The sequence below is a fragment of the Hemicordylus capensis genome, chromosome 2 (assembly GCF_027244095.1).
Source record: "Hemicordylus capensis ecotype Gifberg chromosome 2, rHemCap1.1.pri, whole genome shotgun sequence".
Classification (NCBI taxonomy): domain Eukaryota; kingdom Metazoa; phylum Chordata; class Lepidosauria; order Squamata; family Cordylidae; genus Hemicordylus; species Hemicordylus capensis.
Window position 1 is genome coordinate 231,940,848 of NC_069658.1, and position 24,567 is coordinate 231,965,414.

Here is a 24,567-nt window from a genome sequence, read left to right on the forward strand (position 1 = left end):
GTAAACCGCCCTGAGCCATTTTTGGAAGGTTGGTATAGAAATCGAATTAATAATAATAATAATATGTATGGATCTTCAACCAGCGTCATTGTTTCCAGTAAAAGGGTTAAGAGTCAGGGAACGCTTGTTGAATTCAACACAGGCACCTCAGCAACATATAAGTCTAGCTTCTGCTAAAGGGCTAAGTTTGATACAGTGTTATAGAAACCACCATTATGCCTGGATAGCCCTGCTTTGGCAGAGAGAAACCTCTTAGCTACTGTACATAAATTAACTTAACTTTGTTTTAAAGTTCACTCAGTGTCCTGTGAGTTATACTTCTCCCCACGCAGCCCTCCGTTTTACTACCAAGAGGAAGTCAGGACACAAACCTAGGCAAGAAAATCTTAGCGGTGGCAGCATAAAATTTAGAGGCAGATTTAGAGGCAGCATAACTCTGACTCCCAACTACAGGGGAGCAACAGCAGCATAAGATTTAGAGGCAGATTTAGAGGCAGCATAACTCTGACTCCCAACTACAGGGGAGCAACAGCAGGAGAGGGGGCATGCCTTCATTTCTGGAGGCATCTGGTGGGTCTCTGAGGGAAACAGGATGCACCTGGACAGGAGGAGGTGCCTTGGTGAGAGAGCCAACAACAGGGCTCTCTGTATGTTAACGCAGGGGACGACATCAACAAACCTCAAGACTTTCCTGTTTTTGCAAGCTTTTAATTAGAATTTTAACAATAATTTGTTTTATATTGTTTTTATTACAGTTTTTACTGTGATTTTAATGTTGGGATTTGTGCAGCACCTAGAGATTTACATAGCAGGCAGTATAATAATATGATAAATAAATAAATAATAAACAAACACATATTTATATATACCGCTTTTCAACAAAAGTTTCCAAAGAAATAATACAGAGAAATAATGAATAACATAATAAATAACATAATAACACAGAGAAATAATAAACAAATAAGAGGACTCCCTGTCCCCCTAAAGGGCTCACAATCTAAAAAGAAACATAAGACAGACACCAGCAACAGAGGTACTGTGCTGGGGGGGTGGATAGGGCCAGTTACTCTCCTCCTGCTGAATACAGAGAATCACCATGTTAAAAAGGTGCCTCTTTTACAGGGCACTGATTACTGCGTATGTGAACGTAGGGAACAAACTTTGCCGGCTGTCTCTAGTCTCAACGGTGCCAAGCCGGCCGGCGTGAGATCCGCCCAGCAACCTCCGGCCGCATTTCCCCTTCAGCCAATCCGATTCCGGACGGAGCAGTCTTCGTCATCTGGTTCCAAGGGCATTCCCACCGCACTGGGAGGGTCTCAGCCAGAGCGCCAGGAGAGAGGCGAGCTTCCAGCCGCTTCTGTCGCGGGCTCCTCTTGCTCCTGGCTGGCTGCGGGCGGGGGCATCCGCCGCCTTGTTGAGGCTGCTTGGGTGAGTACAGGAGCGGAACCCCACCTGCTCCATTTACAAGACGGGGGCAGAAGTCGCACCACTGACCCAGGCTCTGGGGGTGGCGGAGGGGAGCCAGGCTGGCGTGTAAGGCGTGGGAGAGACGGGCGTGCCCCTCCCCACACCCACCCACTGAACTGAACTGAGCTGGGGTGCGGGTCTGGCGGCAGGTGGGGAAGGCAGAGGGTGCGGGCCTCGGGTGGGGTATGGAGAGGCACGATTATGGAGATGGGTGCCCTGTCTGTCTGTCCATATTGCCTCCGGACCCCACCCCAGGCCTCTACACACTTCTGCATCCCCCACCACCTGCCCCATTTGAGCTGGTTTTATCCGCCAGATGGAACTGGGAAAGGGCTAGGGCCACTATACAGCAGGTCCTGTGCCTAAGGGACGAGAGGGGCTTGTGGGGGGCGGGGCTCCCTCAACAAAAGTAGCCCTCCACACACACACACACCCCTGCCTGTCATTTCTGTTTCAGAAATCTCACACATGGGATACCACTCAGCCAGCCAGCCAGCCACCCATAATTTGACCCTTCTGGAAAAACAAAACCCCTCCCCCCATTTTTTCTGGTGCTGGCGGGGGGTGTATGTGTGCCCTTTCAAGGATGGCAGGGCTGACGCTCTCGCACAGAGGCTGCAGTCTACTCTCAGCCTCTGCACAACATTTCCATGGAGCATATGTGCATTTCACATGACGCATATCACATGATCTGCAGCTCTTATCTTCTGGCTCCAGAAGACCTTATCTTCTAAAGGCCTTAAGGCATCTCTCACCCAAGGCCTTATCTTACCTTCTAAGACCTTGTCTTCATAAGAGTGCTCCCCCAGTCCCACTGACTCTTATGGCTCCAGAAGTCGGGTGCAACTGGGGCAAGTGTTATCTGAACAAGCAGCTCCTGTTTTTTTGGTTGTGAGTGAGTGCAACAAACACCCAGAAGGAGTGGGTAGGTCAGCCACCCGCAGCTCAAACAGCAAGGACTTTACTCTCTCTCTCTTTCCTTTAACTTTGCATCTTCCATTTTGGGCAATTTGCCTAAAAGATCAAGTTCTTTTGTCCAGAAGTCGACTGATATTCCAACCTTCAATCTGCTGCATTTCTGGTCGAGAGAGAGAGAGAGAGAGAGAGAGAGCGCGCGCTGGTCTCGTGGTAGCAAGCATGACTTGTCCCCTTAGCGAATCAGGGTCTGCCCTGGTTGCACATGAAGGGGAGACTAGAAGTGTGAGCACTGGAAGATATTCCCCTCAGGGGATGGAGCCGCTCTGGGAAGAGCAGAAGATTTCAAGTTCTCTCCCTGGCATCTCCAAGATAGGACAAGATTTTTTAATTTTTTTTTTAGGACAAGATAGGGCTGAGAGAGATTCCTGCCTGCAACCGTGGAGAAGCCACTGCCAGTCTGTGAAGACAACACTGAGCTAAATAGACCAATGGTCTGACTCAGTATATGGCAGCTTCCTATGTTCCTAACTTTTAATTTGTATAATTGCATGATGATTGTCTGATGAAGCATTCTTGGAACTCAAAAGCTTAACTGATCAAACATCCATTCCTGTATGTGACCTCAGGAGTTCAAATAATAGATACAGAAACTGCACAGATTCCAGATGTGTGAATGAGGAAGCAGAGCCACTCTTACCCCTGGACTTCTGGGCCGAAGCCCAGGGCCTCCACAGCCCCCGGGGCCCCCCAAATCCTCTTGAATCTGTCGGGCTGAGCATGATGATGCTTAATTTTGGGGGGGGGGGCTTCCAAAGGCTTTTAGGTCCAAGCTCCAAAATTGCTTAGGTGCACATCTGTGAGGAAGGCATGGATGCTGACTGCAGAGGATGCTGGGTTCATACTGCTGCTCTCTCACACCCACTGACTTGCTCACATTGTCTCTGATGTGACAGAAACCATTGGATGCTGGTTTTTTTGCAGGGAAGAGAGTGGCGTTGGGGGGGGGTGGTCAGCAGAAAAGCATAAAACAAATGTTAGATATCCTCCCCACTTTTTAAATTTTCTAAGTAAAATTGTCTCCGCGTATTAACTCCAGCACAATTTTTCTCTTTTCAATGATGCAGAGTCTCCACTGAGTCCATCAGTGGCATCTGGAGTGAGTTTTTCCAGCTGGTTAGTCTCTTTCCCCCTCACCCAACTGAAGTTCCTCTATATTCTTCCTCAACTTGTTTCTGCTGGGGACCACAAGGAAATCACCGCAAGGGAACTTTTGTAATCCAGTGAAGATGGGTCTGGTGTGGTGGTACCTCTTGCTTCTGGGGGCAGCTGCCTTCTTGCTGCAGGAGGGTTTCTGTGGTGAGTACCTCAGTACCTCTCAAGGGTGGCTCCAGAACAGCACGGGGGGGGGGGCAAGTGTCCCCTCCCAATAAGTAGATCCCCCCTGCCCCCCCAATTCTGTTTCTGAAATTTAACTTGTGGGACACTGCTCACCCACCCAGAAGTGCACTTCTGTGCCCCTATCCACTGGCACCCCTCATATGCTGCCACTGGTATCTCTCAGGGCTAAACACCCCGGGCCTAAACTCCCCGGGTTGCAGGGGAGAGAGTGTGGAATTTGCATTCATCCCAGACCCTATGGGATTTTATTCATAAAAAATGCATTTTCTTAAAATGCAAAAAGTGGAGGCAAATCTTTAGGACTTGCTGTCCCGCACAGAGCTCGTTTCCCTGGAGATGGGTTATTCCTTGCTCCCTCCTCAATAGAGACAGAAGAAGCTCAGATTTCCAGGAACTGCTTAATTGTGGCTGGAAGTATTTTTTCATGGGTATGACAGCAGTAACCTTAACATTTGTTAATTGATCTTCCTCAGAGAGAGAGAGAGATTTAAAGAAACAGCGGGCTTATCAGTAGTTTTTGGTTGCCCTCACCTGCAAGCCCTCTAACTCTGTTCTCCACTCTGTCTCTTCCAATGCAGGCTTCTCACACTCTCTGAAAATTTTCCACATGGGGCTGTCAGAACTGACACAGAAGTTGCCCCAGTGTGTCTTTGCAGCTTATGTGGATGACCAGCCCATTGCTTACTATGACAGCAACACAATGAAGAATGCATCTGCTTTGGCCTGGATGCAGAAGTACTGGGACTTGGACACCCAGAACATTGATCAAATATGCAAAATGAGGCTGACATACCTGAAGAATTATAGCCAGAGCAGTGGTGAGTGGAGGAAGGTGGGGGTCAGGGACCAGGCACAAGACATTCTGGGGAGAAATGGGAAAGGAAGTGCTTGATCAGAGGATAGGCCCATCTAGTCCAGCATCCTGTTTCGCACAATGGCCCACCAGATGCCACTGGAAGCCTAAAAGCAGGAGTTGTGGGCATGCCCTCTCTCCTGCTGTTACTCCCCTGCAACTGGTACTCAGAGGCATCCTGCCTTTGAGGCTGGAGGTGGCCTATAGCACTCAGACTAGTAGCCGTTGATAGACCTCTCCTCCATGAAGTTATCCAATCCCCTCTTAAAGCCATCCAGGTTGTTGGCTCTCACCACATCTTGTGGCAGAGAATTCCACAAGCTGATTATGTGTTGTGTGAAAAAGTACTTCCGTTTGTTGGTCCTAAATTTCTTGGCAATCAATTTCATGAGACGAACCCTGGTTCTAGTGTTTTGTGAAAGGGAAAAGAATTTCTCTCTATATACGTTCTCCACACCATGCATGGTTTTATAGACCTCTATCATGTCTCCTCGCAGTCGTCTTTTTTTCTAAACTAAATAGCCCCAGGAGTTGTAGCCTTGCCTCATAAGGAAGGTGCTCTAGGCCCCTGATCGTCTTGGTTGCCCTCTTCTACACCTCTTCCAGTTCTACAATGTCCTTTTTAAGATGTGGTGACCAGAATTGTACACAGTACTCCAGGTGTGGCCGCACCATAGTTTTGTATAAGGGCATTATAATATTAGCAGTTTTATTTTCAATCCCCTTCCTAATGATCCCTAGCATGGAATTGGCCTTTTTCACAGCTGCCGCACATTGAGTCGACACCTTCAACGAGCTGTCCACCACGACCCCAAGATCCCTCTCCTGATCAGTCACCGACAGCTCAGATCCCATCAACGTATACCTGATATTGAGGTTTTTCGTTCCAAAGAGCATCACTTTACACGTGCCAATATTGAATCACATTTGCCATTTTGTTGCCCACTCACCCAATTTGGAGAAATCCTTTTGGAGCTCCTCACTATCCGTTTTGGATTTCACTGCCCGAAAGAGTTTGGTATCATCTTCAAATTTGGCCACTTCGCTGCTTACCCCTATTTCTAGATCATTTATTAATAAATTAAAAAGCACTGGTCCCAGTACAGATCCCTGGGGGACCCCAAACTGACTTCCCTCCATTGTGAAAACTCTCCATTTATCACCTACCCTCTGTTTCCTGTCCTTCAACCAGTTAGCAATCCACACATGTACTTTTTCCATTATCCCATGATTGCTAAGTATCCTCAGGAGTCTTTGATGGGGAACTTTGTCGAAAACCTTTTGGAACTCCAGGTATACTATGTCAACTGGAACACCTTTATCCACATACTTGTTGACACTCTCAAAGAACTCCAAAAGGTTGGTGAGGCAAGATTTTTTTTTTGCAGAAGCCAAGCTGGTTCTCTCCCAGTAGGGCCTGTTCTTTTATGTGCTTTACAATTTTATCCTTGAGGATACTTTCCATTAATTTGTCTGGAACGGACGTTAAGTTAACCAGCCTGTAATTTCCTGGATTGCCCCTGGATCCCATTTTGAAAATTGATGTTACATTTGCTACTTTCCTGTCCTCTGGTACAGAACCTGTTTGCAGGGATAAGTTATATATTTTAGCAAGGTAGTTAGCAAGGCAATTTCACATTTGAGTTCTTTGAGGACTCTTGGATGGATGCCATCCGGCCCTGGCGATTTGCTAGTTTTCAGTTTTTCCAAACAGTTTGGAACATAATCTCTTGTTACTTCTATCTGACTCAGTTCTTTAGCCTCCATCCCCGAAAAGCCTGGTTCAGGAACAGGTATATAGCAATAGCACTTACATTTATATACCGCTTTATAGCTGGAAGCTCTCTAAGCGGTTTACAATGATTTAGCATATTGCCCCCCAACATTCTGGGTACTCAGTATATGCTCAGTATTCTCTGCCGTGAAGACAGATGCAAAGAACTCATTCAGCTTCTCTGCAACCTCCATATCCTCCTTAATAATCCCTTTCACTCCCTCATTGTCTAATGGTTCAACCACCTCCCTGGCAGGTTTCCTGCTTCTGATGTATTTAAAGAGGTTTTTGTTATTCCCCTTTTTACTTTTAGCTAAATTTTCCTCAAACTCTCTTTCCGCCTCCCTTATTATCACCTTGCATTTCTTTTGCCAGAGTTTGTGTTCCTTTCTGTTCTCTTCATTTGGACAGGCCTTCTGATTTCGGAAGGAAGTCGTCTTCGCTTTTATGGCTTCCTTGACAGTACCTGTTAGCCATGCTGGCATCCTCCTGGACTTAGTGATACCTTTCCTCCTTTAGAACATACAATCTAACTGGGCTTCTAGTATTGTGGTTTTGAGTAAACTCCATGCACTCTGGAGTGAAGTGACTCTCCTGACTTTCCCTCTCAGTTTTCTTTTCACCATACTTATTTTGGAGAAGTTTCCTTTTCTGAAATGCAAAATGTCTGTGTTAGACTTCCTTGGTGATTCTCTCCCCACATGTATGCTGAATTTGATCGCAACTGTGGTCACTGTTCCCTAAAGGGTTGATGACACTGACATCACGTACCAGGTCCTGAATGCCACTCAGAATTAAGTCCAAGGTCGCCTTCTCTCTGGTTGGTTCCAAGACCAACTGTTCTAGGGCACAGTCATTTAGTGTATCTAGAAATTTGACCTCTTTGTCATGACCTGACTGTGAATTTACCCAGTCTATGTGCGGGTAATTGAAGTCACCCATTATTACTGCCCTTCCTCTCCTTGACACCTCCCTGATTTCCTCCTGCAACTCCTAGGCACTGTCAGCATTTTGATCCGGAGAGCGATAGCACGTCCCCAGTAGCACATTTCCTAGCACGTTTTCTTTCAGGCCTTGTACTGTCACCCACAGGGTTTCTGTGGAGGACTCAGGTCCTCCTAGCTTTTCTACCTTGTTAGATTCTGTCTCTTAACATACACTGCTACTCCACCTCCAAGGCACCCCTCCCTGTCCTTTCTATAGAGTTTATATCCAGGGATAACAGTGTTCCACTGGTTCTCACTGTTCCACCATGTTTCTGTTATACCCACTATATCTATTTCTGTGTTATCAGTCAAGCACTCCAGCTCTCCCATCTTGGCTTGGAGGCTTCTAGCATTGGTATATAAGCACCTATACGCTGAATCTCTCACCTGGTGTATGCTATCTTTCTTTTGACTCTTGGACCAGCTGGCACAGGCTCCTATCTGCTCTTTATGCGGTACTGCTCTGTCCCCTTCTGTTTTATCTGAATCCTTCGCACCCTCACACTTTAAAGGATGGCTTTTGCTGAACTGGATACTGTCCAGCTCCTGTCAGCTATTCCCCAGGTGTCATTTTACAAGCTGCTCTGCAACCTTTTTGATTTTAAGCACCAGCAGTCTGGTTCCATCTTGGTTCAGGTGCAGCCCGTCCCTTTTGTACAGGCCTTGCTTGCCCCAAAATGTGTCCCAGTGCCTAACAAATCGAAACTCCTCCTCCCGGCACCAACGTCTCATCCATGCATTGAAACCCCTCAGCTCTGCCTGTCTCACTGTACCTGCGCGTGGAACAGGTAGCATTTCTGGGAATGCTACCTTGGGGGTTCTGGACTTCAATACTCTACCTATCAGCCTAAATTTGGCTTCCAGGACCTCCCGACGACATTTCCCCACCTCGTTGGTCCCGACGTGCACCATGACAGCTGTCTCCTCCCCAGCACTGCCTAAGAGCCTATCTAGACACTGCCTGATGTCCGCAACCTTCACACCAGGCAGGCAAGTCACCGTGCGGTCAACACGTGGGTCACAAACCCATCTCTCTATACCTCTAATGATCAAATCACCCACTACAAGGAGGCCCCCACCCCAGAGGAGTATCCTCTGTGCAAGAGGATATGGGTCCCTTCTAAAGGAGCATTTCCCTCTTCCTCAGACCAATGTTCTCCTTGCCTGAGACTGTCATTCTCCCTGACAGCAGAGGAGCTATCGGCCTTGGAGTGGGATGCCTCTATCATATCCCTGAAGGTTGCATGCCTCTCTGAGCTTCTCCAGATCCGCCACCTTGCTCTCGAGGGAAAGAACTTGTTCCCTGAGCGCCAGGAGCTCCTTGCACTGAGCACACACCCATGACTTCTGCCCATGGAGCAAATAATCATACATGTGATACTCTACTGGGAAGTGAACCCCTCCCCTGCTGACTTTCTATCTTCGTAACTGCTTTTGTTGGCAGTTTACACTATTTAAAGTGTGCCATCAAGTCGATTTCGACTGCTGGTGTCCACAGAGCCCTGTGGTTTTCTTTGGTAGAATACAGAAAGGGTTTACCATTGACTCCTCCCGCACAGTATGAGATGATGCCTTTCATCCAATATCACTGCTGTCCAATATAGTACCAGTGGGGATTTGAACTGGCAACCTTCTGCTTGTTAGTCGAGTATTTCCCCACTGTACCACTTAAAGTGTCTTACAGTATTTGGAGACAGTTTATTAGAATGATAGGTGTCAGCTATATTGATCAGCTATTTAACTGTCCAAACTGCCTTACTCAAGAATATGGGGAAGGGATTTGTACTTCCCTTCTCTTTTCCACTGGGCTCCTTGTGATTACAGGGACTTGTTCCAGGCTCCCCTGCACACTTCCCGCTAAACCCCTGCAAAACTCCAGTGCCCTGTTTGCTGTCCCTGTTGGCTATGCTCTCAGGCCTTCACCTCTTATGTAGAGAGTAGGCTTCAAACTGAGACACAGGAATGTGGCTCAAAGGAATGTGGGGCCTCCCACAGCCCTAGCTGACTCCACCCCCTCCAGGCAGGGAGAAACAAAAACAGGATGCCACAGGAGTTTGCTAGCCCTGGCAAATGCTAGCCCTGGCAAATAACACACACACAGACTAGGACTTATCCCTTAAAGAGAAACCAGCCCCTCAAAATTTCCCCTCCTCCTGTTAGTTAGTTTGAAGGAGACGGAGTTGCCAGCCCTGAGTGAAGTTTTCCAGGAGAAGGCTTTCCCCCAACATTTTTCATAATATCAAGCTCTTAAGAGGACCAGGATCACTTTCCAATCTTTCTTGGAGGCTGATGTTGTTTCTTGGGGACTCCAGGCCCATCCTGGAGGACTGGCAACCCTGGAATGAGATGACAAACTGTGCCCTTTTTTTAAAGGATTCCTGACACCCACCTTGTCCCTCTCCCCTGTCACTTATCTCATTCCAGTAGCTGGTAGGGGAGGTGGACCAACTCCCTCCTTCTCCGTTCTAAAACTCAGAGGTGCAGACCAGGGGTGTAGCTATAATTAAGTGAAAGGGTTCAAAGAACTTGGGCCCCCAGCTCCCGAGGGCCCTCCAGCTCCACCACCACAGAGGAGAGCTGGTCTTGTGGTAGCAAGCATGACTTGTCCCCATAGCTAAGCAGGGTCTGCCCTGGTTGCATCTGAATGGGACACTTGATGTGTGAGTACTGCAAGATATTCCCCTCAGGGGATGAAGCCTCTCTGGGAAGAGCAGAAGGTTTCAAGTTCCCTCCCTGGAAGCATCTCCAAAATAGGGCTGAGAGAGATTCCTGCCTGCAACCTTGGAGAAGCCGTTGCCAGTCTGTGTAGACAATACTGAGTTAGATAGACCAATGGTCTGACTCAGTATATGGCAGCTTCCTATGTTCACTCCCTATTTTCTTCATTATCTTCTCCCTGACCCGGGGGGGGGGCACCAGAGAGAGGTGAATACGGGCCCCCTCTCCCCTAGCTACCTCCCTGGTACAGACCTTCTATAATAAGGAAGGAATCCTGACTCTGCTGTCTCTCTGATGCCCTTTCCCTTTCAGGAATTCACACCTGGCAACGCATGTTTGGCTGTGATCTGAATGAAAATGGATACCGAGGAGGTTATTACCAGTGTGCCTATGGGGGCAGGGATTTCCTGAGCTTTGATAAAAAGACTCTCACTTGGACAGCAATCGTGCCGTGGGCCCAAATGACCAAGAGGAGATGGGAGGCTGACCCAGCCATTGCTCACTACTGGAAGGGTTACCTGGAGAAGATGTGCATTGAAGGGCTGCAGAAATACCTGGAGTATGGGAGGGAGACTCTGATGAGGACAGGTGAGGCTTAGAATTGGGGGGTGGGGAGTGCTTATGCAGAGAGGAGGGCAGTTCCTCCAGCCAATCCTAGACTAAAGACCCCATCTACATGGAACAACTCTTGGTCACTGGAGGCCTAAGAGGCATGGAGAATCTTTCACCAGATAAGGCTGCCGTGCCAGCTGCAGCCCCTCGTAGACAGAGAGATCTTGTCTAGGATGTGGACATGGGCCAGGACATGGGAGGTGACTACGTCTTGCTCACCTCCCAGCTTCACGACTGCAGTGAGTTGTGTCAGAGCTGCTTTTGAAGGCTGCCTGAGAACTGCAGGTAGTGCCTGCTCTAATGACCTTTCAGCATCCGGCAAGGTCCATTCTATTTTCCAGACCTTTTACATTGTCTTCACCCTTGAACATTTAACTGGAGCATCCTTAATATTACAAACCTGCTCTTTTATTCTGCTTCTTAATTGCTATTGGCCCTGGGAAATTAACAGAGCCTCCATGTTCAGAGAGAGCATGTTCTGGGGCTGGGGAAAGGGCTATTGCCTGCTCTTAAAGCGCCCATCTTGACAGCACTGGAGGGAGGCTTTGTTGACACTGATGTTGGCATTTTTGCAGAGCCCCCAGTGGTGAAGGTGACACGCACGTCAGGCCATGGTGGGCTGGAGACCCTCATCTGCCAGGCTCACGGCTTCTACCCCAAGGAGATCGATGCCACCTGGGTGAAGGATGGGGAGGTCTGGGAGCACGAGACCTTCCGCAGGGGTGTCACTCCCAACTCAGATGGAACCTACCACACCTGGCTTAGCATCCAGATTGATCCCAAGGAGAGAGACCGCTACCGGTGCCACGTGGAACACGACAGTCTTCTGAGGCCCCTGGATTTGGCCTGGGAAGAGCCTGGTGAGAGACTGCAGGGGAGCGAGGCCTGGATTCTTTGGGGCCATGTGGCAGATTTTGGGAGGTGGGTTTTCACTTGGGGAGGGGGGAGGGATTGAAAGAAAAGGCCGCTCAACAGCAGCATCACAAGTAACACCCGGTAGCTCCCTGTGGATGCTGTCAGTACAAAGCAGATGGGGGAGTGCCAAAAAGCCTCGGTGGGGGAGGATGTGGCTGTTGATGGGAAGTGACCTGGGAAGCAGAGGAGGCCCATCTTGATACAAACAAGACTGGAACTACCAAGTGTATATGTCTGCGTATGGACTATGGCCAACTTCCTCAACAGTTTGTCTGGTGGCCAGTCAGGTACGGGTCTTCTCTGTTGCTGCCCTGAGACTTTGGAATGTACTCCCTGCTGAAATAAGAGCCTCCCCATTTCCGACAGCATCTTAAAAGTCTCTAAAGGACTTTTAAAGTCTCAAATTCGGTGCCAATTTGATCGGACACAACACAGAGCACATTTTAAGACCTATGCTCTGGCAGTGTGGGCGACAAAGAAGCAGTTCTTTTCTGCCCACATTGCTTCCACAAATTCACATCGAGGGTCTTTTTAGAGGGTCTTTTTAACTAGGGTTGTGGTTTTAATTTATTTTATGTTGTATTGGTCCAAGTGTTGAAAAGTTGATGGGACACACACACAGCTGGGTGATCTCATAAGCCTACTGGAAAGTAGGCTAATAAATAATGCTGCACTTGTGCAATGAGCAAAATTTTGCTAGTGCAAGAAGATTATGTAGCTGTGCAAAGTCACAGAGAGGCTGAAAAGTGCATGATTGTGCAGAAGTTCCCTGCTAAACATATGGGGCATGCTACAGGTTGCACAAACATTTGCACTAGTGCAACACCTGCTGCTGCAGATTTATTGCAAGCAGAGCACTAATCAGAGTGTCAGCCAGTGTGAGTATGCAACAGCAAAAAGCATGACATGAGGTCAGTGAAGGTCATTTTAAACAGAATGGTTTTGCAAACATTTTGAGAATCTTGGAATGCACTGATGTGCCTCTGTGGAGAAGAAATTCTACTGTATTAGGGGCTACTGCAGAGAAGGCCCTGACTTTCATCTTCATAACTGGAGCCAATCCTTTGTATAGCCTCCCTTAATAGGGCAGGACTGAGCCTCAACCTCCAGCTCTCCAATATCTCTTTGGGTGACCCCCTCCCTGACTTAGCTAATTCCATGTGTGTCTCTGACCTTCATGTGCATGCTTGTCTTTCCCTAGAACAGAAGAAGGTTTAGGGTGAGCCTTTTCACTTCAGTCATATTGCTGTTTTTCCCATTTCAGCCTTGGTGCCCACGGGGCTCATTGTGGGAGCCATCTTGGGGGTCCTGGTTGCCATCCTGCTGGTGACTGGCATCATCTTCTATGTCAGTAAGTAAAGCAGGATTAGATCACCTGGGTTTTTTTGTCTGATTCCGAGAAGTGGCAGCTGGTACCCCAAAATCTGGTGCCACCCTAAAGCTCCCCTTGCAATAACATTTTAGAGGCAGACTGAAAAGCACTGGAAGGACACCTATTCCCCCTTTCCATTTGAGAAACCGGCTTCTTCATATGTTTGGGTTAAATAATCCTGGAGGCGCTGTAATATACCTGTATGTAATCTATTCCCGCTATTCTGTAGTCCAATTTCCATCCTGATCCTAAACTTGAAACTAAATACGAACATGACAAATATTTACATACCGCTTTTCAACAAAATTTCCCAAAACGGTTTACATAAATATAAATAATCGATCCAAGCTCTTCTACATATCGTAGATTAAATATATATATATTTTTAAAGGAGCTCTGCTGCCCTCCTCTTCTGCCTACCTCCCCCCACCCCAGGATGTGCTCGTATTGGCAGTGTTTCAGCTGATTCCTGGAGCTGTGCTTTAAATAGCAGCTTCAACTTCAGACATTTGTAGGAACTGTTCATGCTTACCACAGTTTTACCCTTGAATTTAAACTTGGAACCATCAGTCACTCACTGTGACATTTATTAAATGGCTTTTTTTGTGGATAAAATCTCTCAGATTTGGGCCGAGCTGGATTCCACAGTTACTGCAGAGTCTACTGTGGAGGTGTCCAGCAACTCCTCTTATGGGATTAGATTGGATTATTTTCAGTTTGTGACTCCTGAGGAAGTGGACAATCTGCTTCGGACTGTGCGCCCTACAACCTGTTCTCTTGACCCTTGCCCAACTTGGCTTATTTCATCTGATAATCATATTAGCAGAGAGAGTCAGGTCAATATTATAAATGCTTCTCTGAGGGAGGGCAGGATGCCTCTTTGTCTTAAGGAGGCTATTATTAGACCACTTTTGAAGAATGCTACACTGGATCCCTCAGACTAAGCAAATTATAGACCTGTTTCAATCTTCCATGGTTGGGCAAGATGGTTGAGCAAGTGGTGGCCTCTGTGCTCCAGGCAGTTTTGGATGATGTGGATAATCTAGACCTATTTCAAACTGGCTTTCATGTGGGCTATGGGGTTGAGAGTGCCTTGGTTGGCCTGATGGATGATCTCCAACTGGCTATCGACAGAGGGAGTGTGACTCTGCTGATCCTTTTGGATCTCTCTGCGGCTTTCAAAACTATTGACCATGGTATCCTTCTGGACCACCTGAAGGAGGTGGGATTGAGTGGCACTGTTTTACAGTGGTTCCGCTCCTACTTCTCTGGCAGATTCCAGATGGTGTCGCTTGGAGACTGTTGTTCTGCTAAGCGAGAACCAAAGTGTGGAGTTCCACAACGCTCCATACTGTCTCCAATGCTTTTTAATATCTACATGAAAGTGCTGGGCGAGATCACCAAGAGGTTTGGTGCTGGGTGTTATCAATATGCTGATGACACTGAGATCTACTTCTCCATACTGACCTCATCATGATATGGCATATCTTCCCTAAATGCCTGCCTGGAGGCAGTAATGGGCTGGATGAGAGATAACAAACTGAGGTTGAATCCAAATAAGACAGAGGTACTGACTAGGGGAGGGTGGAACCGAGAGATAGTTTAGATCTACCTGTTCTAGATGGGGTTACACTCCCCCTGAAAGATCAGGTACGTAGCTTAAGAGTGTTCCTGGGTCCAAAGCTCTCCCTGGTTTCTTAGGTTGAGGTGGTGGCCAGGAGCACTTTTTATCAGCTTTGGCTGATACGTCAGCTACGTCCATTTCTAGACGTGATTGACCTTAAAACAGTGGTACATATGCTGGTTACCTCCAGTCTTGACTCCTGTAATGTGCTCTATGTGGTGCTGCCTTTATACATAGTCTGGAAACTACAGTTGGTACAGAATGCAGCAGCCAGATTGGTCTCTGGGACAACACAAAGGGACCAGATAACACCGGTTTTGAAAGAACTGCACTGTCTGCCAATATGTTTCCTGATGAAATACAAAGTGCTGGTTATCACCTATAAAGCCCTTAATGGCTTCAGTCCAGGCTGGAGTGCCTCCTTTGTCATAATCCCTGCCGCCTGTTATGATCTTCTGGAGAGGTCCGGTTATGGTTGCCACCTGCTTGTTTGGTGGCGACCTAGGACTGGGCTTTATCTGTGGCTGCCCCAGGGCTTTGGAATATGCCTCCCTGCTGAAAAAAGAGCATCTCTTTCTCTCTTTGTTTTCAGGATGAACCTCAAGATTCTCCTGTTTTTTCAGGCTTTTAATTAGTATTTTAATAATTTTAAAAACTTTTTAAATAACTATTTTATTCTGTTGTTTTTATTGTCACATGTTTTAATTTTAAATATTTTAAATTTTGTACACCACCTAGAGATGTACATAGCAGGTGGTATAAAAATATGATAAATAAATAATAAACATCCAGAGCCCCTTGGCCAGGAATCCAATTTTATCTGAAGCCACTCTGATGCTAGTAGAGATCTCTACCACTTTCCCTGAGCTGGCAAGGAATGTCCTTATTCTGTCATTTCAAAACTGCCTCTACCCACTGAGCCTCCTTTGTACGATGCTTACCTGAGCTGCCCTTCAGGGTCGAGAAGGTCCGGAGGCAATGGGGTTATGTTGGAGCAAAGCAGGTAGTGGGTGAATACCTGGAAAGGCTTCCTAGTCCTAGTTAAGAATAAGTGCCTGGCAAACCTCTGGGACCCCGTTCCTAGAGAATGTTGGCAAGTGACTGGAAGTGCATCTGCCTGAGAGGGTTTGGGGGTCTGAGATGGTGGGACTGGATGACCTCTGGGTGTGCCTGTCAGGTCTAATTTTCTGATTTTGTCCCTTCAAGGAAAAGAGAAAGGAGATGGCTACAAAGCACCATCAACTCCCTCTTCTTTGGAGATGGCTACAGAGCACCATCAACTCGCTCTTCTTTGGAAATGTTACTCCAACTTCAACAAGGTGGATATTGGAGTGACCATGGGGTGGGAGGTGGAGAACAAGTGGACTGGCTGCTGTGTGTATTTGTGTGCGTGCATCCAGTAATCAAGCAGGACCTTCATCTGCAGTGGAGATGTTGCCAGAAACACAGATATCTGATGCCTGATCTCAGGGAAAGGGCTCTGGAAAAGGTGGATCCCTGTTGTATGTTCAGCAAGAGAGCCAAGCTGCTGCTCATGTCTTCTGTGCCAAGAATTAGCAGGTGGCAGCTGAGCCTCCCTTCAGCCCCCTCTTCCCCAAGGCCCCTCTCTGATAAGAATTGGGTGTGTAGCCTGCTGGATCTTGGGCTAGGAGTTGTTAGGGTTACCTAACTCCAGTGTTTACTTAGTGGCTGCCTAGAGGGGATGAAGTCAGCTAGGGCTGGGAGAGGCCCCACATTCCTTTCCTTTGACTCACATCCTGTGTGTCAGTTGGAAGGCTACTTTACATAAGAGGTGAAGACCCGAGAGCATAGCGAACAGGGATAGCCAACAGGACGTAGGAGTTTTGCAGGAGTTTAGCAGGAAGTGTGTGGGGGAACCTGGAACAAGTCCCTGCGATCACAAGGATCACAAGGAGCCTTGTGGAGAAGAGACCGTAAGTACATATCACTCTCTCGTATCCCTCATATTCTTGGGAAAGGCTGTTTGGACAATTAAATAGCTGACCATTACAGCTGAGACCTATCCTTCTAATAAACTATCTAATAAATGGACAATAAACTCTCTAAATACTGTAAACAGACAACAAAAACAGTATGAAGATAGAAGGGCCACCTCCAGCCTCAAAGGCAGGATGCCTCTGAGTACCAGTTGCAGGGGAGTAATGGCAGGAGAGAGGGCACCCCCTCAACTCCTGTTTATGGCTTCCAGCAGCATCTGGTGGGCCACTGTGCGAAACAGGATGCTGGACTAGGATGTGCCTTGGGCCTGATCCAACAGGGCTGTTCTTATGTTCTTATGAAGCCTCAGGATGGGCAACTTGAGAACGTAAGAACAGCCATGCTGGATCAGGCCCAAGCCTATCTAGTCCAGCATCCTCTTTCACACAGTGGCCTACCAGATTGAGAAGCCCACAGCAAGAGGTGAGGGCATGTCCTCTCTCCTGCTGTTGCTCTCCTGCAACTGGTATTGAGAGGCATCTAGCCTCTGAGACTGGAGGTGGCCTATAGCCACTTGACTAGTAGCCATTGATAGACCTTTCCTCCATGAATTTGTCTAAGCCCCTTTTAGATACCAGGTAGAATACCTTTCTGTTCATGGGATGACCCCTGGTTCTGATGTTGTGAGAGAGGGAGAAAATTTTTTTTTCTGTCCACTCTCTCTACTCTATGCATAATTTTATATACCTCTATCATGTCTCCCCGCAGTCGTCTTTTTTCTAAACTAAAGAGCCCCAGATGCTGTAGCCTTGCCTCATAAAGACAGTGCTCCAGGCCCCTGATCATTTTGGTTGCCCTCTTCTGCATCTTTCCCAGTTCTGCAATGACCTCCTTAAGATACGGTGACCAGAATATGGGAAGTGACTCTGTACACCATTCTCTGAACTTTCTGTTGAGAAGTAGCATATAAACATTCATAATAATAATAATAATAATGTGGAGGAGGAGGAGATGATGGAGTTTATGGGAAAGGAGAAGCTGGTATCATCACTTTCTTTTAGATACCAGGTGAATACCTTTCTGTTCATACACAACTTTAAAAAACATTTTAAAAAACATTTAAAAATGTTTTTGTATTTTATTTTGCTCTTTTTATCTATTTTTAATGTGCTTTCCACGGTATGTTCTATTCTGTTGTTTTACTTTGTGAGCAGCCCAGAGAACAACTGAAGTTGTTTTTGTTATGGAGATCTCTAGGATCAAGTCTGACACATTCTGATATGTTAGGATCCAATGGCCAGTTAGGGAGAAATGCTGCAAATAATCTGTAGTACAACCAGGGTTTTTTTAACTGATGGAGCAGGAGTGCGTGCGTGTGAGAGAGACACCGCTAGGCCCCAGAATGGCTGTTGATGATGCATCTTCTCTGTTTTATTAAGTAGATGTTATCTGGTATGATTTGCATTTGTTAATTGTGTGCGCACTTTCTATATAATTGGTTTGAAACTGCTCAAAGTGAATGAAAGTGATCTGAACTGATGAGGAATGGCCAAGTGAATGTGGCTGGGATGAAAGTGAGAAAAAAGCGGCTAATGAGATCAAAACTGCCACTGCTATCATCCTCCGAGTAATAATGAATCTCTCCTTTTTGCAGCACATAGTACAGAAGCTCTGTGTGTGTGTGTGTGAGAGAGAGAGAGAACACTTGTCTCAAGGACAGTAGCTCTTGCAATTATTTTATTTTATTTATCAAGTTTGTACACCGCCCCAAACTTTCGTCCCTGGGCAGTTAATAGCATAAAACAAGCTAAAAACATATACAAAAACTAAAAACAATTTAACAACTTAAAAATAAACCAGAAATTAAAACCTAAAAATTTAGGAAGCTGAGAAAGCTTGGGCGAAAAGATGGGTTTTCAAGTGTTTTTTGAAAATTGCCAGAGATGGGGAGGATCGTATCTCAGCAGGGAGCGCATTCCACAGTCTCTGGGCAGCGACCAAGAAGGCCCGTCTCTGAGTAGCTACCAAATGAGTTGGCGGTAACTGGAGATGGACCTCCTCAGATGACCTCAATGGGCTGTGGGGCTCATAGAGAACGCTCTCTTAAATACCCAGGGCCTAAGCCGTTTAGCTTAGCTAACTAACACTTTGTATTTTGTCCGGTAAGCTATTGGCAGCCAGTGTAGCTCTATCAGCAAAGGAGTGATACGGTCTCTCCGAGATGACCCAGAGACCAACCTGGCTGCCACATTTTGAACCAGCTGAAATTTCCAGACTACATACAAAGGCAGCCTCACATAGAGCGCATTATAGAAGTCAAGTCTGGAGCACATTATGAGGAATGTGCTCAAATGGGAAAGTCTTCTTCCACTGCTCGGGGTCTGAATGGGGGCCTTCTTTGGGGTTCAGGAAAGGATTTTGCCTCTGCACCAGACTGATCTGTATCCCTGTGGGTTCTAAGCCTTCCCCTGAGTTTTGCATGGCTTATGTGCTTGAATTGCTTCTGAAGGCATTTGCTCTGCAGACACCTCCTCAGAAATGCAGCTTTTTTCTGCTTTTAGGATGTTGCTTGATCTCTGGCACAAATTGCTTCTGCTTCTTTCCAAGGGTTCTCTGACACAGTTGGGGCTCTGGAGACTTCCTTTTTCACAGCAGGGTCTTAAGTCCATTAAAGGCTTGTTTCTGCTGGGACTGTGAAGGTGAAGGACCTAACACTCCTCTAGGGTGGTCTGCAACATTGCTTCTCACAACCAGCTCAAGCACAGCCTATAGAAAACAAAAATCGTCAAGTCCAGGAGTTCCAAGTCCAAAAATCCAATCCATGCTGGATAGTAAAGTCACTGTCCATTTGAAAAAGCTCCAAAAGCTGTCAGTCAGCTATATTAGGCACGGCTGCTACTGCAAAACCTCTTACAAAACAACAGGCTCTTTCTGTATGCCTGTGGCACAATTCCGTATTCCAGGCTTGTTTGCACCTTGGAAAAACTTACCCAAAGGGAATGTCTCTCTCTTCTGTACTTAAATGTTGCAGGTATATCACTTTGGCAAATAATGAAAGTAGGAAAATGTGTGCAAAGGCACATTACTTAAATGAAAGTACAAAAATCAAGCATTGACATGATGTCAAGGTACAAAACCGAAAGAAGAGGTTTTCAGTTTCAAAAGACAGTAGCAGTAGCACAAATCAAAAGATGCCAAAAAGCAAGCTTCAGAATAAAAATCTATTTGTCGGAGGGCTTGCTATAGAAAAGCATGCAAAGTTGACTTCTCTGTCCCTAATGGCTTCAAACCACTTCTGTATCCACTCAAGACTTTCTCTGGCCAGCACACTATTGCAGACCTCAGTTAAAGGATCTCTCTCTCTGTCTCTCTCTCTCCCCCCCTCCTCCTCCTCCTCCCAGTTCAAAACAAAAGTGAAGTGCAGAGGATCTAACTCAGTGAGCTTCACTATTTTTACAGTGGGGGTCTTGACAGCTGCCAAGAGGGTTCATTCCATGGAGTTGGGGGGAGGATGTTAATTGGCCCAGGCTGCAGTGGAGAGAAGGAGAGAGAGCATTCACATGTGGGGCAGGAGGGAGGGGAGGGGAGGAAGAGAGCGAGAGCCACCTAAGTCTGGTGGTGGCTGCAGCAGCATGGGCAGCAGGGGGGAGATTAATGGGCAGGAGGAGGGAAAGAGAGAGAGAGAAAGCACACATGTGGCAGGAAGAGGAGGAGGGAGGAGCAAGAGAAACAGGACGCCTGCGCGCCAGTGTGGTGGCCGTGGCATGAGAGAGAGAAAGTCTCACAGGGCAAGAGTAGGAGGGTAGTGAGTGAGAGCATGTGTGAGGTCTGAGGGCACTGGAGGCAGGAGGAGGGTGGAGAGGCAAGGCAGGTGCTGCTGCTGCTGGGCTCTGTGTGGGCCACGCCATGAAGAACCGCGATCTAATTGTTTTGACTAGGGGGGTACAAAGGGAGGCCATTCACGGAATGCAAAATAACAAGTGCTATTCTCAGCAAAAACAGGACCTTTACATAAAGAACACACAAAATGCCTCCTTTTGGGTTTGCTTTTAACTTCTTTTCACCTTCTGAAAGCAAAGAGCTACCAAATTTAGCTGAAAAATGTTAGGTGTGATATGTGACACTGCCTTCCCCTGAGTTCTGTGTGGCTTGGCTTGCTTACTTGAGTTGCCATCCAGAGGCATTTGCTCTCCAGGGACCTCCTCAGAAATGCAGCTGCTCTCTGCTTTGAGGATATTGCTTGACCGGTGGTGGAATTGTGGCCTGATGGCGCTGCCTCGTCTGAGGGGATGGACTACCTGACCTGTCTGAGTCCCCTCCAGTTCTGTCACTCTAAACGCCCCCTACACCTGTTGATGGTTCCATGATGTTTGGCCTAACTTTACACTCTCTTGGTTGTTTTTTCTTTTTAATAGCAAAGCCTGAAGATGTGTGAGAAGAGAGCTGAAGAGATCCACCCAGGTCTCACTGAAATTCACCCCAAGAATTCTTACCAGCCTTGAAGAGTGTTTGTTCTGCTCCTTGATCTGGGCTCAGACCCAGCAGCAGCAATAGCGTTCTATCACCAGCTGACAGTGTCGTCTTGAGTTTGAGAAATGTCTCTCTGATTGGGCTGATCTTTTCTCCTGCTGATTTTCTAAAGCATTTGCATTCATCAGAAGTGTTCCAATACTAACTGGAACACAAAAGATGATTTTTAAAAGAGATGAGGGTGTTCATTTGTAGCCTACATTTCAGTAGGCTTATGAAATCACCCAGCAATGTGTGAGTAGGTGAATGTGTGTGTGTCCCCATCAGTTTCGCAATGCCTGGACCAATACGGACTAAATTGAGTACAGTTGTAGGGACACCTCAGTGGCATAGCTTGTAATAATGTCATCCACCCTAATTCTGTTGGAGTTCCAGTGCATCATCCTTTTAAAGATAGTTAGTGAGGGTCCCCTTACCTGTCCCTGTTTTACCTCTACTCTATGACCCCTGTCTTGACTCCTCTGGTATTTCCTGTGGTGAGTCAGTCCTACTTCCTTTCTCCTTGGAGAGCAGATGGGAGCATCTCTCTCTCTCTCCCCTCAAATTCATTATGTAGCTCATATGTACCTCAAAGTTAGGGAAGGTCTTTCCTATCTCAAATGTAAGGTAAAGGTAAAGTATGCGGTCCAGTCGATTTCGACTCCTGGCACCCACAGAGCCGTGTGATTTTCTTTGGTAGAATACAGGAGGGTTTACCATTGCCTCCTCCCACACAGTATGAGATGATGCCTTTCAAATGTACTTAACCCGATAAACCTTATTTAGTTTATTAACTAAATAATAAGCTAATTAGTTTAAATAATTAAACTTAATTATTTAATTACAATTAACTAGTAATAATATTATAATTTAATATAATTATTAAATTATAATAATTATAATATTAATTATATTAATATATTATGCACTACAATCTCCATGCTTGTTCTTGACGACCTGCAATAAGAAGGCTCTGTACTACTTGGTAACGGGAGTGGGCAGCAGCTTCCTCTTGGCACTTTGCTAAACAATTACAAACTCCAATTCAAGATGGTGGACACATCAAGGCGCAAGTGAACCGCCCCACCAATTTGAACCAAACTTGCTACAGCTGTAGGGACACATAGGGATGGCTCAGTGGCATGGTTTGTGGTGATGTCATCCACTCTGATTCAAGATGGCGGATACATGAACGTTTTGAGGTGCAAGTGGGCGAACTTGTGAGCTTCCTAACCGATTTGGACCAACTGTAGTTCTTCTGAATCAGTAACAAAAAGTAGACAGCACAGTTTCTGTGTAAGGAAAGGGGGAGTCTCCATAGCTTAAAGGCAAGGAACGCCCTCCCCGCCGGCCACAAATGTTGGCAGGAAGGAAGCAGGCTTCGCTGAGAGAGAAGAGGGCCTAGAGGCAGAGTGGTTTAAAAATGTGCAATGTTTTTTACTTTTTTAGTAGTGGTCGATCATTGCTTTGTTTTGTAGTAATAAATAATCTTTATTCTTTTACATCTGGAGTTTTCTGTTTCTTTTATTCCATAACAGAACAGCTTGAGAGTGTCCCCCACCCATTCCATAGCCAGAGATTTGTGGGTGAGTGGACAGATCTTGTCATGTCAAGAGTGGTTCACTGGCTGGGCAACTCAGAAAATCTCCCTCATGAGAAGAACGTTTAGCATACACACTTATTTCACCTCAGATGGAGGTCTTTTCCAAATCTCTTTCTAGGCTAACCTACGCTGACTTCCAGCACTCTCCCTTTGGCCTGAGGAACTTAGAAGTGGGATGCTATGGATAGTGTCAGATTCTGTGCAAACAATCCATGTGCTGGATGAGGTGGTGGTAATAGTGGTGGGGTAACATTAGCAGAGTTTTACACTGTTTCTCAATCACATTTTTAAAAGTTTATTTTTATTACTCTTCTTAACTGTCCCCTCATTATCTGGATGTACTCTGATGTAGAACCTCCATGTTAAAGAGCAGTATACACCAGAGTGACTGTTTCTCAGTGCTGGGTAGGAATGGTTTTTGGGGTTTCCTTGCTACACCTCTTTGGAACTTGCTAGCATGGGGTCCTTGGACCCATGCATGTTTACTCAGAAGCCCCAGAGAAATAAATGGGATCCGGCCCCCCACTGAGTTCTGCGCTTTGCTGAGGGGCTGGGAGGAAGGAAAGAGAGTCCAGAGTCTTGCCTCGGATCCAGGGTCGTAGCAAGGGGACAGAGGGCCTGTGTTCAACTTCACCCCTCTCTCTGGTCTCTTGGAGCGAGAGAGATAATTAAGAAGATAGGGAGGGGTGGAGCTGGGGGGCCCTCAGGACAGGAGCTTGGGGTGGGGGCGCTGGGTTCTTTGAGCCCATCCGTTTAATTACAGCTACACCCCTGCTGATCCTGATTCCTATGTGTGTGAACTCAAAAGTAAACTCCAGTAAAATCAATGGACTTTCTTCTCAGTAATTTATTCCAGGTTGTGAAAACTGCCCTTTTTATCCAGTCTTTTGATCAAAGAGCTGTCTCCTGCTCGCCTTAAATTTTTAACTGCATTTTTAAAATCTTTTTTTTAAACTATCCTGGCATCTTCGGACGGAGGGTGGCATATAAACATACATATCAAGAAGTAGAACCGGTTAATAATTGGTATCCAGTTTAGGGGGATTAAAAGGCAGGAAGAGGGAGTAAACACATTTGGAACAAAAGGATTGGTATTTATATATCTATAAAACTAGTCACAAGGAACTGTGGGGGTAATGGAGGGCGGAGGACCCTTTTTCCAGCCTCCCCTCCTTTTCTTCATGAGTGTATGTATGCCCAAGAATGCTTTAGGACTGCCTGTGGTGGGTGGGAGCAGCAGAAACAGTACTGCAAACTGGCCAGCTGCACCTGCACCCCATTCACCTGGCCCCATACCTTTTGTGTCTGTTTACAAATGCGATTATTCCCTCCACACGGCCAGGGAGACCTGAGTTCAAATCCCCATTCAGCCATGGAACTCAAGGAGTGACTCGGGGCCAGTCACATGTCTCCTAGCCTAACCTACCTCACGGGCTTGTTCTGAGGACAAAAAAACCACAACCAAACCATGTACACCACTCTGGGCTCCTTGGAGGAAGAGTGGGAGATAAATGTAAGAAGGAAGGAAGGAGAAGAGAGCTGGTCTTGTGGCAGCAAGCATGACTTGTCCCCATAGCTAAGCAGGGTCTGCCCTGGTTGCATCTGAATGGGAGACTTGATGTGTGAGCACTGCAAGCTATTCCCCTCAGGGGATGGAGCCGCTCTGGGAAGAGCAGAAGGTTTCAAGATCCCTCCCTGGCTTCTCCAAGATAGGGCTCAGAGAGATTCCTGCCTGCAACCTTGGAGAAGCCGCTGCCAGTCTGTGAAGACGATACTGAGCTAGATGGACCAGTGGTCTGCCTCAGTATTATGGCAGCTTCCTATGTTCCTAAGGAAGGGCGCTCCTTCCGGCTGGCGCCAGCGGCCAGACTAAGGCTGAG

The 24,567-nt window shown here is 46.8% G+C and overlaps 1 protein-coding gene across 1 annotated transcript; it reads left to right on the forward strand.

Annotated features, from left to right (window-relative positions):
• Positions 1–1,290: 1,290 nt before the first annotated feature.
• LOC128344285 (major histocompatibility complex class I-related gene protein-like) lies at positions 1,291–22,586 on the forward strand. Its single transcript, XM_053294132.1, has 8 exons — positions 1,291–1,428; positions 3,510–3,741; positions 4,362–4,601; positions 10,427–10,702; positions 11,302–11,586; positions 12,906–12,992; positions 15,844–15,956; positions 20,991–22,586. Exons 2-8 carry the CDS (start codon positions 3,672–3,674, stop codon positions 21,075–21,077), a joined length of 1,158 nt encoding a protein of 385 aa, XP_053150107.1. The 5' UTR covers positions 1,291–1,428; positions 3,510–3,671; the 3' UTR covers positions 21,078–22,586.
• The last annotated feature ends 1,981 nt before the right edge of the window (positions 22,587–24,567 follow it).

Excerpts from the sequence above, each read along its gene's own strand:
- LOC128344285 (XM_053294132.1), top strand. The coding sequence starts at position 3,672 with ATGGGTCTGGTGTGGTGGTACCTCTTGCTTCTGGGGGCAGCTGCCTTC. Across the intron at positions 4,602-10,426 it reads GAATTATAGCCAGAGCAGTG|GAATTCACACCTGGCAACGC; the intron begins GTGAGTGGAGGA and ends TTTCCCTTTCAG. Across the intron at positions 12,993-15,843 it reads TGGCATCATCTTCTATGTCA|GAAAAGAGAAAGGAGATGGC; the intron begins GTAAGTAAAGCA and ends TGTCCCTTCAAG.